General features: G+C 35.3%; 1 protein-coding gene across 10 annotated transcripts in view; it reads right to left on the minus strand.

The window, feature by feature from the left end:
- Window positions 1-2,301: 2,301 nt before the first annotated feature.
- Window positions 2,302-18,986, minus strand: part of LOC149806135 (uncharacterized) — a 248,749-nt gene continuing 232,064 nt past the window's right edge. For all 10 annotated transcript variants that reach the window (XM_089951036.1, XM_089951035.1, XM_089951031.1 and 7 more), the window contains 2 exons: window positions 17,707-17,818; window positions 2,302-7,697 (listed from right to left, as the gene is read on the minus strand). In XM_089951036.1, coding sequence (XP_089807162.1) covers window positions 17,717-17,818 — 102 coding nt within the window. In that variant the 3' untranslated portion in view covers window positions 2,302-7,697; window positions 17,707-17,716. The remainder of the gene's footprint in view (window positions 7,698-17,706; window positions 17,819-18,986) is intronic.

Raw genomic sequence — 18,986 nt, forward strand, 5'->3', positions numbered from 1 at the left:
GTTTCTGTCCAAGAATATTATTGAGCACTTTTTTATATTCCTGTGAATAATAATTTGAATAAATAATTTTAGCTCAAATCTAATACTGAAAAAACAATAAGACTGGTTCTGCTTCAAGATCTTACAATACTAATTAATAATTTCACCATAAACATGACAACAAAGCCCTCTGCTTGATCTAGGTCATAATTAACATTTTTTACTGAAAATACTGTCTTAATGGATTTTTCCAGTCTAGAACAATCTGTTACTAAAATTATAAAATAGAATGTGGTAAACATCAAGAAGGCTAAGTATGTTGTTTTTTGTGGTGAATTCCAATAATTATAACTCAGACCTTATTAAATATGTTTACTTCTATTGATAATGATCCTAATATTAAACCCACACTCATAAAGAAAATATTAGCTATGTATAATGTGTTTACTGAAACAAACACATCATCAGTGTCTCTCGTCAGAAACCCAGTGAATTTGATTTTGGACAAGGTCAAATATAAAATACAATTATCTATAGCATATAATAAAATTTAAAAAAGAACCTAACAAATAATGCAAATAAAAAAGAGAACAATACAACAAGTCAGCTCTTGTTATTATATATATTATATATGGCCCACAAACTTTGCAATTTTGGTCCATGTGGCCCACTGTGTTGAAGATGTTTGGCCACCTTGAGGTGGATAATGTCGCCCGGAAAACAACCAAACATCCTGAACACTCATTCGGGTCCTCGTTACTACGTACGAAGTCTGGAAAACGGAAGGACGCAGTACGAAAATGTTCAATTTAATAAATTCCTTTTATTTATAAAAGTGGGAAACACAAAGGCAAGTGTTAAAAGAATTGATTACCATTGGGTAAAAAAAGACGGAAGCAAGGAACATAATCCGTAACATTGCATTTGTGTTAACGACAATGCACACACACACACACACAGACACAGACACACACACACACACACACGCACGCACGCGCGCGCTTGTGTGTTTGTTAACGTTATTTCATTTCAAAGTGATCAAATACTAGAATAAATAATTATCTAACATGGCTTGTCTTCTCACATCTGAACCGATTTCGACTGTGAAAGACACCAACAAAGTTTATGTAGACAAAAAACATATCAAATAAATAGTGTTGCCTGCGATTATATACTTTAATATTCGTGTTTGCCACCGGTGTGGGTCACATTGAAATTAAAAATAATGAATAATTTCATTAAGTCATACAGACTTCTTGATGTACGTATATGAAATGACAATGTCGGTGAATCTTACTTGGGTTCAGCAAAGACCTTTATTTACAGTTTCCTAATAAAATTATCCATCATTTCGTTCACCTATGAAACTAATTATCGATTATCCAAATTTGTCTTCTCCAGTACTCCTCCTCCAGCTCACCCAACAAACACTCTAAGAGACTCTCCCTACGTTCTATCCAGCTCGCCCTCTGAGCTGGTCCAATGGTAGGATTCGAACCTGCACCCCTTTGACCACAAGTTCTGCGCACTAAATACTGAACCACTACGGCTGGTGCCTCCCTTAGTTGCTCCTTACAAGAAAACAAATCAAATCATATGCGCGCGATATCAGATAAAGAAAGCTGTAATCAGCCAGTTTTTGTTTTTGCGATAAACAGGTTGATGACCGATATGTCTTGCAAATTATCTGCTATTTTGTGCTCCTATGAAGAAGAAGATCCGTATTACTAGAAAACCGATAGGTAACTTGTAGAATGAGCACGGAAAGTCAAGAAACTTACTGTTCTACGTGTCCAACATTACCGTTTATACTCACATAACGTAATTCACCACTCCTTTGTATACATAGGTTAATTCACCACTCCTTCTTGTAATATTTTTATTACAAAAAATAGTTAAAGAAAATTAGGCAAAATTTCTAAAGACTTAGCAAATGTGACAATGTAATTTTGAACATGAAAAAATCCGTAATCGTGAATTATCCGTACGCATTACTGTATGACTAAAATCATCAAGCAGAGAAACTATCCAAGTACATAGCTGGAAGAATGTATATTTAATGTCTTGTCGCCACTCCCATTAAGTGATTATTGTAACCTTTCCTACTACAAAAAATAAAAATATCCCTTCTGGTCATGTAACAATACGTATCATTCAGTTTTTCCTACTGATGCACATCCGATGCATACATGCATATGTGTATACTATAAAAGTGAGAAAATATGGAAGCCGTCTCTTATCAAAACTGACATACTAATTAAGAATATGAAAAAGTAAATGTTTGTACTTGTAAGAAAATGTAAATAAAGAAAAAACTCAGTAAATATTTGATTCTTTATTTGCATAATAATTATATATTTATAATTCAACATCTGAATACATATCTTACACGTTTTGTTAAAAAAGTTACATCTTGTGTCAAAGGTATTTTCCCATAATTGTAAATCAGAAAATTTTCTTTTGAAATATTGAAATATAATCCTTGAACAAGTATATGGTAAATAGATTCGCAAGTGAAACAGGTAATATTTATTAACCTTTTGTTCATTTCAGGGAAGTATATAGTAATTGGATTTTGATACCTTTCCATCTGTAAAATTAAAAATGAAAAATAAATATTATCTTTAATTTGATTTGCTTTCAGTAAGAACATAAGATGTAGGCTAGAGTGTCACCGTTTCTTTAATCGTCACAGTTGCTAAAGGTCAAGGACTGAACTTGTACGTAATAGGTTTTATGTAAGAAAGACTTACGTTTTTTGTAAGAAAGACTTACGTTTTATGTAAGAAAGACATACGTTTTATGTAAGAAAGACTTTTGGGAGGAAGAGGGGAGGAGAGTAAAACAAATGTAATTACACAAAATTCTCTTTTTTTTTGGTTTTCGAAGCAAGAAAAATAAAATCAAAAGATGGTAGCTTAACTTTTATATACTTTTGACATGGTCTTTATAAAAACTGGTAAAGAATAGGAAATACAGATATCACATTGTAAAATATAACATTTAATACATCCATATAATCATTCACCTCAATATGAAATAACGTGCGACAAAAACGGATTATGATTACAATATTCTGGTTATGACAGAGAATGGCGATAATATACATCCATGATAATACTAATGTATAAAATATGCATAACAACAACCACACTATAATTATAGTCTAAACAAATAAATGTACAACAATTTTTAAGCATATAATTTTACAAGGACAATCACCACTTTGAATATCTTTTTGGGGCAAGAAAATCTTTTAGTGTTTGAAACATTTACTTAGAAATTTCAAATCTACTGCCAGCTGGTGCATAATTCTAATTGGACATCGATAAAAAAAACCAAAAAAAAAAACATAGTTTGGGATTGAGCATGCTAAACTGCCTATTGTAATACATACGTATAAAATTGAACCACCACGAATGTAACCCTTTGGCGAAACTACATTATAATTATATTTCTGTTTATCTTAAGTTCAGAATTTTAAAAAAAATGAAAATATATAAATCATTATTGACTGCGCTTTAAGATTTATATGACAAAAAGAAATAGTGATGAAGCATATATAGTTGCTACACTCACACTTTTGCAGGTACATTGAACACATATATGTCCTTGAATTTATAAAAGCGGAAAGCTTTATCAAACCTAAAGCTAAATAATTTATAAGTATATTTCATATGATAAAGTAGTTTAAAATACAATCTTTAATAATAATAATAATAATAATAATAATAATAATAATAATAATAATAATATTATTATTATTATTATTATTATTATTATTATCATCATCAATGTTGTTGTTGCTGCTGTTGTTGTTGTTGCTCATTAGCTTTGAAGATACTTGATCTCAGTGTGTCGAATGAGATCGCATGACCATATTTGAAAGCTTTATGAATTCAAGGTCAGATCGAGATGTTCGCCGACAATGATGGATATACAATTAGAAAACTAAAAGTAAGCGATGCAAGGTTCATTATTGCTGCCATTCCCCGGGATGTAAACTAATTAAAACTGCATCTACTCAAAATACACACTTCAACATGAAGTATTCTGCATGCTTCTCGAATATGCTATTCACGTGGTATTCCTAAAAAAAGGGAATAAATACATATCCTCCAGTCTGATTTACTTGTATCTATAGTTAAATGCACGATTTATTTATATATAAAAAAAATTGCATCCATGAAGTCACGTACTGGTTTTGACGAGGTTGGTATTTTACTGTAACAAGGGTACATACGTCATTTCAAGCTAATAGCTTGGATTTTGCCGGATTTTATACTGATTGACAAGCTCCACCAATCTGCCACAATACGCAAGTCAGTAGTCCCATTTCGATGGACTGGCGGCACGAATCCGACTGTGGACTATGTGTCAGTCTTCGCAAAATTTCACCCGGACAGATAAGTAGGTCTGGGCGAGCATTTAGAAGGTTTGGCAGTGTTCGCTGCAAAATTTAAAATTATATAGCTTTGCTAGCATTCCATTAGTGTGACATTTTCACAATAAAATATTGCATATTTCATTTAAAAAATTGCAAGGTCAGTAATATTTCCTTGCATCATTCAGCTCTCATATATATATATATATATAAGCTGATAAAATTGTTCACTTTGAAGAGATGGAACTTTTTACATAATTCCTTCTGCAAAAAATGTCATGTTTTGCATCTGTATTGTCATTAGTTATTTCATGTCGGTGTCGTTGTTTCGCGATTTAATTAAACAAAATACTGATATTTTCTCCTGTTTAAACATTGGACTGGTTGCCGTGATGCATCCTCTGCGAAACGCATCTTTATTCAAAGCACATGTATAAGCGTCGGGGAAAATAGTGTCAAAAAGGGCATCTATTCACGGGAGTTTGACATAGGATAGTGTTATATACATTTTTGGAGAGGGAGGCAGGGGAATTTGCCCTTTGTATAAAGAATACAAGGGTAGAATGTTATAAATTTTAGGTAGTTTTCGTCTTGTTGCAGGAGGGAAATTTCAGGCAGCTGTAGGCTTGTCTTCCCCGTTCTCTGTTCTGGGGCGATGTATCAATTTAACACATTAACCCCTAGCGACGAATTTACCGGGCAGGAGGTAGTAGCCTACTGCCGAGATCTGTAGCGTCATGGTCATGCATGATACACTAAAGTGGGCGTTATTATAGAAAGGTAGACAGATGTAGCTCTACAATGATACCAAATAATCTGGAATATCTAGTTGTACTACAAAATACAGATAGAAAAACCTCATTTTTTGGACCCGACTTTCTTTTACGCAAAAGGCGCCCATGGTCGGAATCCCATTTTGTGTCCGTATTTTAGACTTTTTGGTTTCGGATGTAAGGCAAACCGGTAAGAACTGCAAACAGACAGATGAGCCTTTGCAAAAAGTAGGATAAGATGGGCATTTGGAATAAAGAGTGGCCTCCATACAAAAATAATGGCTCCGTTTAGCAAAAAAAAAACAAACAAACAAAAAAAAAAAAAAAAAAAAAAAGGTCCAAATTTTACCCTTCTGCTCATGCGCGAGTCAAATAGCCAACGAAAAATGATGTTTCTAACACAACTAGGCAGTATGTTATTGAAAGATGACCGGGAATTTGGTGTTTTCGAGTCTATTCAGAAATAGCTTTCAAATTGTGTTTCCTACTCGATTTTCAGGGGGAAAAAAATGGCAAAAAGCTCCAGGGGTTAATGTGTTAACGATGGCATACAGCAATAAAAGCCGACGCCTTAGTTTACTAAATGAGGTGAAATAGTAAGGGCCGGCCCTTACATTTTTGAGTGGGAAGAAGACGATTTTAATTTTTTTCTTTCACCTCAAGGTAATTTGTTTTCTCCAACTAATATAATAAATATATATATTTTTTCTCGTCGGGAAATCTTATAAAGGATTTTTTTCCTTCAAATTATTTGGGGGTCGCAATATTCTTTTAACAAAATTCCCGCTTCCTTCCTCAAAAGAAAAAATAAATTAAATGGTGGGTCCCTAAGGTGGATCTTATATACAAAACTATGAAATTAATACCTCATAAATATAATTTTGTAATTGAATGACTGCCAGAGGGCAGCAATGATTGGCGATCGGCTTTATTTTACAGCGGGTACAATCCAGCTCCAAAACAAAAGACACACCCCTCCCAACCAGCAAAACAAGCAAACAAACAAAAAACAAGTACCATGTACCATGTACTAGTATTTAGCGTAAAGCATTTGTGCCGGCACCAGCCTTTACAATGTATTATGTACCGAGAATAACACGTCATAGGTATTCCAAGTAATATAAATCTGTTTTCTTTTATTCAAGGACGAAGATTATAAGTCTTCGAAAGGATTCGAAAGGACTCTTTCAAATGTCAAGTTCAAAAGATGCAAAATAACTGGCATAATTTTCATGAAGCTTAGGTAATCAAAACAAATGAAATTATTGCATCATTAGGCTCATAGGATGTACAAAGCTAAAGTTACTGGAAGACTTAAATTGTGTTCTCCTCGGTATATAACAGTATATTAAAACGTATAACTTTGGCTGTATAATATGGTTAATAACTGTCGTATACTGATATACAGATTCAGATACATTTATACAACGGCAGTTTGCGATAGCAAAATATACACCCAACGATACTGATTAATGGCTACATGTATTTAAAGAACACCAATATCCCATGATCCACTTATCGTATCATTTAAAAGAAAAGTCTAACTGCAAACTGCATCGACCCAGATCTGCCGTCGCATAACGCAAATCTGAATCTGTGCAGTTTGTTTAGGAGTAATCAAAAGAACAAACAACATAGACCCTGATATGCAGGGGCGTTATTCTACGGCAGATCAGGATCTTTCTTGTTTGCAGTTGGACTCGACTCATAAACTAGTATATACGGTAAGTGAATGTCGTCTGCCAATGACCCGGTTAGAACTTCGCGTACAAAGCACGAGCAATAAGACTTCATCATTCAAAGAAGCAAATTAGTGAAATAGTCGAACAGAATTCAGTCAAATATAAAAATCTTAAAGTTAGGAATGAACTGTTCGACATGTAGACTGATACGCTGCAATCGATTTCAAAATAGTCCACATCTATTTGACATTAAAAGAGTGTGTTGTTACGGAAATTACATATGAAATAAGATAACCAGTGTATGTATTATTTACTGGCTACACGCTAAATGACATTCGAGACTTCAGTTTGACCGAAAAAGTTCATCCCATTCCAACAGATCCGACAAAACTGGGGGGTTTGTTTCAGCCATAGCTTAAAAAAAGAAGAAATCAATCAAATCACCTTTCATTACTTCAAGATAGCTTATACTAGAAATTCTACTAACCGACACATTTTTCTCTAATGACGTAGAAATAAAAAGGGTTGTTATCAAATGGTGTGAATTACATGGATAATATACACTTTATATTTGTTCGTTGGTCAATTTATTTTTCGTATTGTGAACATACTATTGTTTTAACGGTAGATTATCTAGGATACTAGTATTTTATGTTGTTGTCTCAGTCACCAGTTAAGTTAGATTACGACAGACGTGGCAAACAGGATCGAAAATTACGTTCCAAAAACCGAAGTATAGTTAACAAGTTATGGGTCTGTCGAAAATAGTTCACTTGCAATCATAGGAAGATTTTAAGTGAAATTAGTATATTGAGGTCCCTTGTCTCTCCTAAGCCTCGATGTTTCAGCTTTGTTCATTACAGCTTTCTCTACAGCCATCTGCAATTTAAAAAAAAGGAAGAAAATTTTACATCCGATGAGAAGCAAAGTATATAATTAATACTAAAGAACGTAATAAAGCAGCATTATTACTACGCTTTTCTTAGTAAGCACTTTCACCCACATCAAAATCATTTGCAAAAGAGTCCCAACCTCCACCCGCTGTGTGGATCTTAATCGCTATTCATATGCGGACCAACCTCAATTATATCCCAACGCTTGAAGCCTCGATCCCAAATTGTAGAAGAGTTATCTCACATTACTCACACAGAAACACATACATCCCGACAGGATAATATAATTCCCACCGTTTATACAAAAATATAATAAAAGAGACAAAAGCACAATGGGGATAATATATATTCATCAGAGTTTCTGTATTGTACTCTACTTACAACTCTGGATCAAGCTAATAGTGAAAATATATTGTTTTGTCTGTTTCTTTTTTGTTGGTGTTTTATGAGACAACAAAACTTTGACGGTTACATCGTGCCGATGGCATGTTGAGTAAAGTAACTTACCCAAGGACACAACCCGGTTGCTGATCAGGTTCGCAGGGACACACCCTGATTGCCGATCGGGTTTAACTAATGACACACTCAGGTTTTCGATCCGGTCTGATCCATTGGTGTGAATTGAACTGACACCCTTTTCGCCATGTAATTATATCGTTAAAGGAGCCATGGATGGATATATTTTAAAACTCAGTCTCTTTCCACTAAGAGATGAGGAATCTGTCTACGTTGCAAGATGAGTAAAAACAGAAAAGAGGTTCATAACGGTGCATTAAAACATTTGGAGACAGGTATGGAACGTACAAATGAAAACACAGATATGGTTTAGAGTTTGACAGATGTTGACATCGCCGGGGTTTTGAGTGGTACAAAACTAATTTGTATAAAAGACGGGTGGAGGTGAGGTTGGGTTCGGATGATGGGAGCTGATCTGTTGTTATATAGGAAGAATGGCTCTTCGATTGTGCCGATTACACGCAGCGTCCCATATGAAGACATAAATTAAATTGTCAAGGGCCACAAGTCTGTAAGAAAATGAAGTTGAATAGATCAAACCCATATTTGAAAACTCTAAGTCAATGAGGCAATGTACGTATAAAATTGCATTAGAATATGTTGAGCGTTCTTTGAGTTGTGCCGGTTAGAAGCAAAATCCGATGCGAAGATATGAACACAATTGTAAAGAATCATAACTCTATACAAAATGGAGTTGACGAGACAAAACCCATAACAGCCAGATCTGCGTCCATGGGACGATACGCACAAACAAACTTGCAATAGAACATGTTGGTAACAAGGTGAGGGCGATTTAAAATTGATCGAGAAAGGGCAACAGTTCCGTGAAATATGGACCAGAAAAGACGAAACCGTATCAAGATAAATCTGCATGTCCTAGGCAATTCACATACCAAATCAACGTAAGGGCTACAGAATAATGACGCTTGCATAAAGAATAGGATATATCCTGACAGTACGTCTAGACTATTCCTTTTTGCACCACGCGGATCCTCCATTTTTGCATCTAGTAATATTAGGATATGAGAACACGTCTGTACCAGTCATACCCAGCCACTTGTAAATGTTAAATTATTACCTTTGTAGGGATACGAGGACACACCTATCACACGTGAAGATTGTAAATCATTTCATTAATCTTACCGCTCAGTACTAGGCCACGTTTAAATTTAAATTTATACCATCTCGTGTATCGGGTATGAAGAAAACAGAGAATGATTTAAAACCAGTGTCCCTTTTTCAGCATGACTTTTACAATATTCTTTGTCATTAAAACTGTAGAACCAAAGGACTGGACCATTTTGGAAAACAATTCCTGACCACAAATAGCGTCAAAAACTAATTTCGTTTTAATTGTCTGAAAAAAAGAATTTTATTCATCATACTTGTTTGAAAAAATTATCTTGTGATGAAAGAAAAAAAAATACCCTGGTTGGAAAAAAAATCGAAGCCCCACCCATCTACCCCTCATATGACTAAATGATCGGTCCAAAACCTATTTGTGTTTCTGCGTCGTACGAATGCATGCATTTTTTATTGTCCTAACAAAACCCCTACATTGCACTACAACGACATTTATAATTTGGATTAGCTGATCGTAAACAAGCATCTCATCTGACTTTGAGTCTAGAAAAATGTGAACTCTAAACACGTGTTTATGTAGGTACGTTTAACCGATACAGGGATATACCTCCAGTGATTTCTTATATTAAGAGATCTCGTTTGCAGATTAAGTAAACCAGGATCTTTGATTAGTATCAAGAGACCTCGAATGAACAAAGTAAGATATTTAAATTGCAAACCGAGATCTTCGATTAGTAACCGAAGATTAACGCAGATGCTATCTGAATAAAAACGAAATATTAAGTAGTTAATGGAAATGTGTATGAGACAAGCTATATCTGGACTAGTTTAAGTTTGAATAATTATGCCACATTTTACCACTGTAATTAAGATTATTTTTGCGAACGTGTCACTATGACATAAACTAATGGATACTTTTAACACATTTATTTCTTGACAATTATTAAAATAATTGCGTCATGTAAAGATTGAAAAGTTTCATGCAAATTTTAGAAAAGCCATTCATAGATTTTCTGCGAAAGAAGGAAGATCACTTGATTTTAATTTTGAAGAAATATTCTAACATTTTGGTGATTAAGACACAATTTGGGACGAATTTATGGCTTTTATAATTGTACCTTTTCAGTACATTCAAATAGAAAACAGTATACATGTACCATCAATGTTTAATTCACAGATGATGTTTTCAAACTTTTGTGGCCCTATTCCATAGCATATCAAAGTTTAATTCACAGACTGTTTTCAGACTGTTCTGGCCTATTGCATAGCACATCAATGTGTACTTCACAGATGTTTTCAAACTTTTGTGGCCCTATTCCATAACATATCAAAGTTTAATTCACAGACGATGTTTTCAGACTGTTCTGGCCTATTGCATAGCACATCAATGAGTAATTCACAGATGATGTTTTCAAACGTTCGTGGTCTATCCCATAGCACACAAAAATACTATAAAATATTTACAGATTAATATTAATATCATATCTACTCTGTAATCTGCATAGACCAAGATCTGCCGTAGCATAACTCGCTGGTGTCAGACTGAAAGTGATCCCATTGAATAAATGGCTGACGTTCAGCTTTCAACAGCAGAGGCACAGTTTTCAATTACTGAATAATACCTGAACCTGCCGGATATGACAAGTTGAATAACGAACCATATATAGATTAAGAATGACCTCGTTGAAAAATTTCCTTCCATCATTACCCATCACAACTGTACCAACACATACACCAGAAGCCAATACATCTCGATATCAATACATAAACCGGTGCGGCTGAAACTTAAGCATTGTAAGCTGTAAATTCCAGATACCCCGAGTTGGAGTCTCAACTGCGCCTCTGTTATTTTCCTGCTTGTCGAGCAAGAAACTTAAATGTACTGTTATGTGTATTTTGACACGGAAGACTGAAGCAGTCAATATCAATCCATATGTATCGCTACCTTTTTTCTTCTGGTGCCGTTTTGTATGCGTGACTGTGTGGTTGTGTGAGCTGTTTTGCAATGAGTTGGATGGGAATCTGTTAGATCTGGGTACAACGAAAAATTTGGTACCGCAGTACTTCTGACTATTCCGCGATACGTATCACGGTACCGCAGTTACATTGGAGGCCAACAATATACTATTTTGATACAGGGTAAAGACGATATTTTACAGGAAAAAAAAATCCGTCTGGAAAAATATATTGCTCCGATTTATAGCAAACGAACACCATATCATATCCAACATATTGTTTTGAGATAAAATAAAATAAAATATCTTAACTCAAAAGAAAATTGCAACCCTTCCCTCCTGAATATTTGTCACGCTTACCCCGACTCAGAGTAGCCCCAGTTTGAAACAAGGTAATTCTGACAAGCCATTGTTTGATGTTAAACATTGCCGCAGGCTACCACTAATCCATTATGTAAGATTGCCGTGGCTAGAAGTGGAGAGCCAGACCTAGGAGCTGCGAGGACGCCAGATAGCCAATTATCACCTAGATGTGGAAACGTTTGTCCAGATCAAAAGAAGTTGCACGAAGAAGTGGGAGTGTCTTAACTTTTTTCCCTGCAGACAGACAGCCAGGTTGAACTGGCCGCTAAGACGATTGGACAGGGTCACAGCGCCACCCAATCAGAATCGTGATAGGGGAGAGACCCTGATTTGGGTAGAATGATATCTCCGCGTCTTCCGGCAAGAATTAGTTCGCTAAGAGAGATTGCCAGAGGAGGTTAGCGTAACTCCGAATAGCCATTCGTTATTGGCGGGAATATCTTAGAACAGGAAATTCTAAGTACAGACAGCTTCAAATAAGGAAGCTTTGAGGGACAGACCAGTTACAGTTTGGTCCCGTAGTCTCAGATAGAGAGACGGAGGAAAGGAGAAGAAAGGAGAGAAGTCAGGAGAAGTTGAAGTCTAGGAGGAAAAGGGGAGAGAAGGGATGAAGAGGAAATTGGGAGCGGAATTGGAGGAGGAGATAGTCGAGAGGGAAACGGAGTCGAAGGAGGTGTTGGAGGAACGGAAGGAAGGAAGGAATTAGCGGGAAAAAAAGAGATGAGTAGACGCAAGGATAGGGGGAAAATCGAACTCACACTGTAAATCACGGGATGAATTAGGCTGTCACTTGGTTGAGGGAAAGACGGGTGACTGAGAGTTTATCGTTTAAATTATCGAATTTATTAAATTGTTATTAATTGAATTCATCTTCGTGTTCTCTATAATTTAACCGTCGGCATTGCTGACTGGGGGCTCAGAGCTGTAAATCTACCTCGTCACTAATTTAACTTCCTAACCCAACGAGCCAGGGTGGAATTTTCATCTTAATTTAATTAATATATATATTGGAAGAACCCCACCCCCAATGCGTGCAAACGTCACAATATTAAATGGTTATTACCTTATAGTAGATGAATTTGCTATGTATATATTAATTGTTATATACGTTTAATCTAAAGAATGTAACTAAAGTAGGATGATTCAACTTACACAGTAGCTGACACCCTATAAAAGACATGACGCTGACATAAGAGAGCTCGTTCAGAGAAAGTGCTGACAGAGAAGCTTACCATTGACTAGCTATACTATTGATATAATAGGCAGGGAAACTTTGAGTGGGTTGCCAACCCGTATTTTTAGAGAGGGCCAGTAAACATACAACGCACTGACTCAACAAATGAGAAAATATTTAGTGGACTTGAGAAATTACGTAAAACTCAAACAGAAAACAACAACTCTCTTGACAATTTTTTGATAGTTATCTGTTTTACAACGGACACCTTGACACAATAACATTGACAAGTACATAACTTAAATTAGACATTTCGTTTTGGTTTTTAATCCGAATTTTTCCCAAACATTTGGATTTGAACCGAATATTTTTTCACAAATCCCATTTGGCCACTACCTTGGTATACGTGACTCGTGTCAAACATGTCATTAAACAATCGTGGATATAAATGTATTTGTAATATTCAAAGTGAATTTATAACAAATAAAACTGTTTGTAAAAAACCAAATTAATATATTTTAATTATTTTGTCTTTTAAACAGAAAACATGATATTAATAGCATTAAATTCGTAGCAAGATTACTCGGTAATTTCTGTATATTCCTTACTGACGGAAGCTACCGAAGTACATGTACATTACCGTGATAAGTACCACCGGGAAAAAAAATACAGCGGTGATCCGGTATACCGGTTATACCTCGCACATGAAAAAGCTGATATCCTCCTCATTTATAAAATCTTGCATTCGGATCCCGTTTTCTGATCATAACTGTCATCTTCACAATGTTTACGCGATTTTCCAACATGTAGACAAGAAATTGTGTGCAGTCTTCCATGTTAGGTCATGAAACCTTAAAAAGTCAGCATAGCAACTCAAGATGAGCACTCATCTTTGACTTTTCATTCATTTAGGACTCTCATAAACCTTAATAAGGACTAATTTTGATTCACTTCATTATACTGTAAGTTCCTCTCAGATTTTTCATTTATTACTGTATTAATTAAATTGTTTGTTAAGTTTTACAAAACTTTTGGGATTCGCTTCTTTTCTGTTACTTAAGTTTGTGACCATATAGTCGTCACAATGTAACTACCGAAGACCCCCAATATATGACACGAGACCCGTAGATCAGCCACAGAGCATCAAACTGGTCCAGGGACACCCATCAATGGTGCCAAGGTGCCATCAGGTTAATGGAAAGCTCTTGGATCAGTACCGGGATTCCCATCTATGACCAAGTGTCTATAATTATTACTTTGTGGATACCTAGCACTGCCTTAGAGCCTCTGGATGATCCCAAAGGTCTCATAAATATCTATCTTTATAAGTTCAATCTATTCTAGAAACATCCAACTGTGAAACCAAAGTGTTACGGAGGTAATTAGAGTCTATGGGCTGAGTACAGAGACTAAAATCGGAAGCCAAGGATAATCTGAGACGGTTTTTCCCCCAGTAGGAATTGTGTATGACGACATTGCCTTAAATCAACCCGTACTAAGGCTTTTAAATTTTGTTCTGCTGACGTCTTTTGCCATTCAAGATGATTTTCTATTATCGCCTTTCTCAAGAACAATTCAACAATATTTATACAGGTAGATCAAGAGTGAAGTTTTCAAAAACATGAATAAATGACGGACGATGGTGAAAGAGAGTAAAAATAAGATTACTAAGTGTCTTCAGCGATTCACATATTGCAAAACAAATGACCCCAAACGCCTACTAAATAATATAGGACTAAATTCGACTGATAAACTTAATATTGAACAGCGATCCAAAATTTTACAATGACCAGATAATGGCCTGCTAAGTGGTAGAGTAATAACTGATGGTGTTTTTTTTAATTTATTTAAAAGCACGATTGAATAATGAACCCAAAGAAGACACTGAAAACTGACCTTAACGTTTGTCAGTGTTCAATATGTATGACTCATTTTCAGCATCTTTTGGATTCAGTTATCAACGTTGAATTTTTATTTTGCCATGTTTATACGGGGACCTGAATTCAGTCTGACATCGGCATATTTGGGCTGTTTAGAAGCAACCAGTACAACAAAAATACAGAGACCCTGATCAGCCGGCGCATTATGCGACGGCAGATAGGAGTATATGCTGTTTGTAGTTGAACTAGACTTATGTGCGTGTTCATTGTAAACATTGAGGAATTATTATTCATAATTTCTCCAGAACAGTGCATACATACATGACAAGATAATAATTCAATCAATTCATGTACGTTTTCCACACGCATCGATTATTATCCCCCCACCCACCCCCCTCCGGGCCACGGCGACTCAGTGAGCAGCGTGATAGACTCGTAACCGAAAGGGTGCTGGTTCGAATCCTACTATAGGATTAGCTCCAGTCGGCTATAGTAGTGTGTCCTTCGGCAAGGTACTTTGCTCCAATTACGTCGGCACTAAATAACCCACTTTTGTTAATGTGATGTAAGCCAAACCAAAGCAAACTTGCTTATGTACGTCATATTTTTGTGTTACATTGACCTGATTGCATTAGCCACCCCATTCCATTGTATCGCGTAATCTTCACGTTTTCTTTTGAAAGCGTCGAAACAATAATATTTAATGTTTTAGACGAATTCCTTGTTACGTGGCATAAAGTTTGCTTTAAAGATTGATGTCAGTAGAAGAAGAGAGAGTCCAAGAATTCTTCAAATGTGAGGAAATGCACAAGTTTTGAACAGAAAGACAATATTTGAGTGGACTTAGAAATATTTCAACTTTATTTTCACACTTTATGATTGCTGAATATTTAATGAAAAATTCATTATTGCCAGCCAAGTATATTTACAAATCTCAATTTGAGTAGGAACATTTTAGATGTTGGGTGAAAGGTGGCCCTGTTTGAGAAAAAAATTAAACAAATTTAGCTGATCGCATGGATTAGTTTTAAAAGTTATCATGTGGTTCTTATGACAAGTTAAAGAAGAACAAACTATAATAGCACCTACATGTACGTAGTAGACTCATGAACTTGACCCGTAACCTCACTATCGTTTTATGTGGTCTGATCGCATGTCTCCCCTCAAAGGCCAATCTCCGCGTTTGCTGATAGGGCTGAAGTTTTGATAAAAACCTGACGATTTGTTAGATATACGTCCGGACTTTCCACTAACATGATAAATCGCTCTTGTCAGGAATGTTCTAAATCCAATGTCCAAGGTTACGATGTCATGCAGTGTGTTACGATAGACAGAAGTAGTAATGGATGTGGATTACAATTTGTTTTTGCATTAGCAGGTTTATCGGTAAACAATTTATTTATTCATAAAAAGAATTATGAAAACTTAATGGGGAAAGAAGATAAGAAATGTAGATCAGTATGTGCTTTCTAACGAGTCAAAATATTAAAAAAAAAAAAACAACACCACAGGCTTAGGAAGAAGAAAAATCATATATCGACTAGAGATTGTAGCTATAAATAAATTCTTGTTTTCGTCTGATGTGCTGATATTTCGCAATTATTCATGAACGTGTGTGTGTGTGTGTGTGTGTGTGTGTGTGTGTGTGTGTGTGTGTTCACGCAGTGGTGCAATTTAATGTTTCTGTAGAACTTGTGTGCTTCAAAGCTTGTCTCAGTCCCGTAACCCGTGTTCGCTGTAGAGAACTATGCAGTAAAACTTGTGTATAAACCACTCAGGAGACGAGTATTTATACTGCAATGAAGGGGAACGTACTCGTACTATAAAGGTCATTTGTGGCCTGGAAATTACGTTTTTAAACATGTGTACAAATTTTGAACTTTAGAAAGGCTGATTTTGGATGGATGTTTATATTTACTGAGTTAGAAGAAGCATTCACAGTAGGTCAGGGTCTGCAAAAAGTAGGTCAGGGTCGGCAAAAAGTCTAATTTTGGGGCTAATTTAGAGCATTCTGACGTTTTCTGTTGATATGCGCTTCAAATAAGAACCAAGGCCATGTTCCCATATGATATACATACTATCTACATCTGTTATATAATATCTATATCATATACATATTAAAAATATATTTGCTTCTCCGTTTAAACAATGACCAACAATATAAGCAAATGAAATGCTTATTTTGCTTTCATATACAAAATAACATATATTCATACTGCGATCCATTACGTACTAATACCTGTTGAATTAAGTTTGTCAGATGAAAAAGAATTCTGCTGTCCTAATGATTAGACACATATATTTTGCATATATGAAAATACAAATTAAATGTCCCTTAATTTCATTATTTTTCATCCATGTTGTCTGAAATATTCACACACACACACACACACACACACACACACACACACACACACACATATATATATATATATATATATATATATATATATATATATATATATATATATATATATATATGATAGTAAACATTTAGATCATAAATGAGAGTGATCACACTGAGCTATCCATTTCATATGTACATTCCGTTAATTACTTTTTTTCATAATCTGTCAGAAAATTATTTTATTTTATTTATGAAGACTTGACGCTGCTATTTTGCGATAAGTCATATTAGGAGAGCTTACAAAAGTTTACATTAAATCTGAACACTATCAGATAGGACGTTTTTATAACAAAAAAGCGACAGATTTTACATAAAACAATTTTGGCAGTCATAGCAAAGGCGATGTGATGAATGGATCAAATCACATTCTTCGATTTGGTTCGAACTTAATACGTAAAGAGGCAAATTATCGATTTCATTTGAAAAACACAGAGGCATTCAATGCTCCTTCTTAAGATTCATTTTAAACGTTTCTCATCATACATGTTACAACGCGGTAAGCACGAATTACATTGATGGCCGTGCAAAACGCGGTAAGCGCGAGATACACGTGTAAGTTCAAGAATAGAAAAGGTTATGAAAAGTATTTGTTCTGTTTCATTTATTTCCCTTTTTACCTCAACGTTGTCATGGTAATTTATCATATCGACTTGGTACGCGCACTCCACATCCGGGTACTGGTAGGCCGTTTTCATCCAGCGGGCAAGGGGCGTCTAAACCCGGTTGTCCCTGTGAAAATGAATCAGATGAACTATCAGGTATCATAAGTGTAGTCTTGTTCTTCTACGATTCTAATAGCTCATGACTCCTTATTATATGAACATGACGTTTTGGACGCAGTCTACTCCATCGTATGATCGGTATATAACATAAATCAGTAATAGAAAACGGGAAACTTGGACAGTATATACAGACATGGCCGATCACGCCCATTACGGAATTCTCAGTCTCACTTTGAAGAGAAGAAAGACAATCCGAATCAGCTATTATAAAGGTATTTGGTTACTTTTAAATTGCATCATATTCCCTTTCTGGTCATCGTAACCTAAAACTATATCGAATGTTCTGAGTACTTCAAATTCGTTTAGCGTCGCACCAAGTAGATAAATAGGAAGTGAGCCGAACTCCCAGTTATGGAAACTTGGAATCAATAATAATAATAATAATAATAATAATAATGATAATAATAATAAAAAGAAGAAGTTCTTAAAATAAAATATTTTCGGTTATTTGACTTTCTGAGACGTGACAAAACGAAAAACAGTTGAAAGTCCGCATACTGTATATACTCGCTATAAGTTTAGTCCAACGGCAAACTGCACAAACCTGGATCAGCCGTGCATAATGCGTCCGCAGATCTGAGTCTGTGCAGTTTGTTAGAAGTAATCAGTAGAACAAACAAAAAAAGATCCCGGTCTGCGGGCACATTAGGTTTCAGCAGATCGGGATCTTTGTTGTTTGCAGTTTAACTCGATGTTAAGCGAGTATATACGGTATTTCATTACCCGGATCCTTTGTATACTTCCTATACATTGTTCAAGGTCAGTCAAATCTGACTTTATTTTCAAAAGAATCAATATTTAAATGGTTTGTTTTATACTGCTTAATAAGGAAATGTTGTGCAACTGAAGATAAATAAAGTTTGAACGAATGACTTGGTAAAAATCGAAGTTTGTGAATAAACTTGTTATAGAAAAATAGGAGTTTCTTTGTGAAAAAATAAATTATGGAAAATCTGTCTTTCTTTGTGAATAGGTAATTTATGGAAAATCGGAGTCTTTTTTATCGCTGGGAATCCCGTAAAGGATGTACCGTTCTTAGGTACTCGATGACCTGTCTGGTCTGTATTATTAGGTCATAGGTCATTTTTTATTACTGATTTATGTTGTATCCCAGT

Source organism: Sinohyriopsis cumingii, chromosome 2 (assembly GCF_028554795.1).
Source record: "Sinohyriopsis cumingii isolate HCF-2022 chromosome 2, ASM2855479v2, whole genome shotgun sequence".
Taxonomy (NCBI): Eukaryota; Metazoa; Mollusca; class Bivalvia; order Unionida; family Unionidae; genus Sinohyriopsis; species Sinohyriopsis cumingii.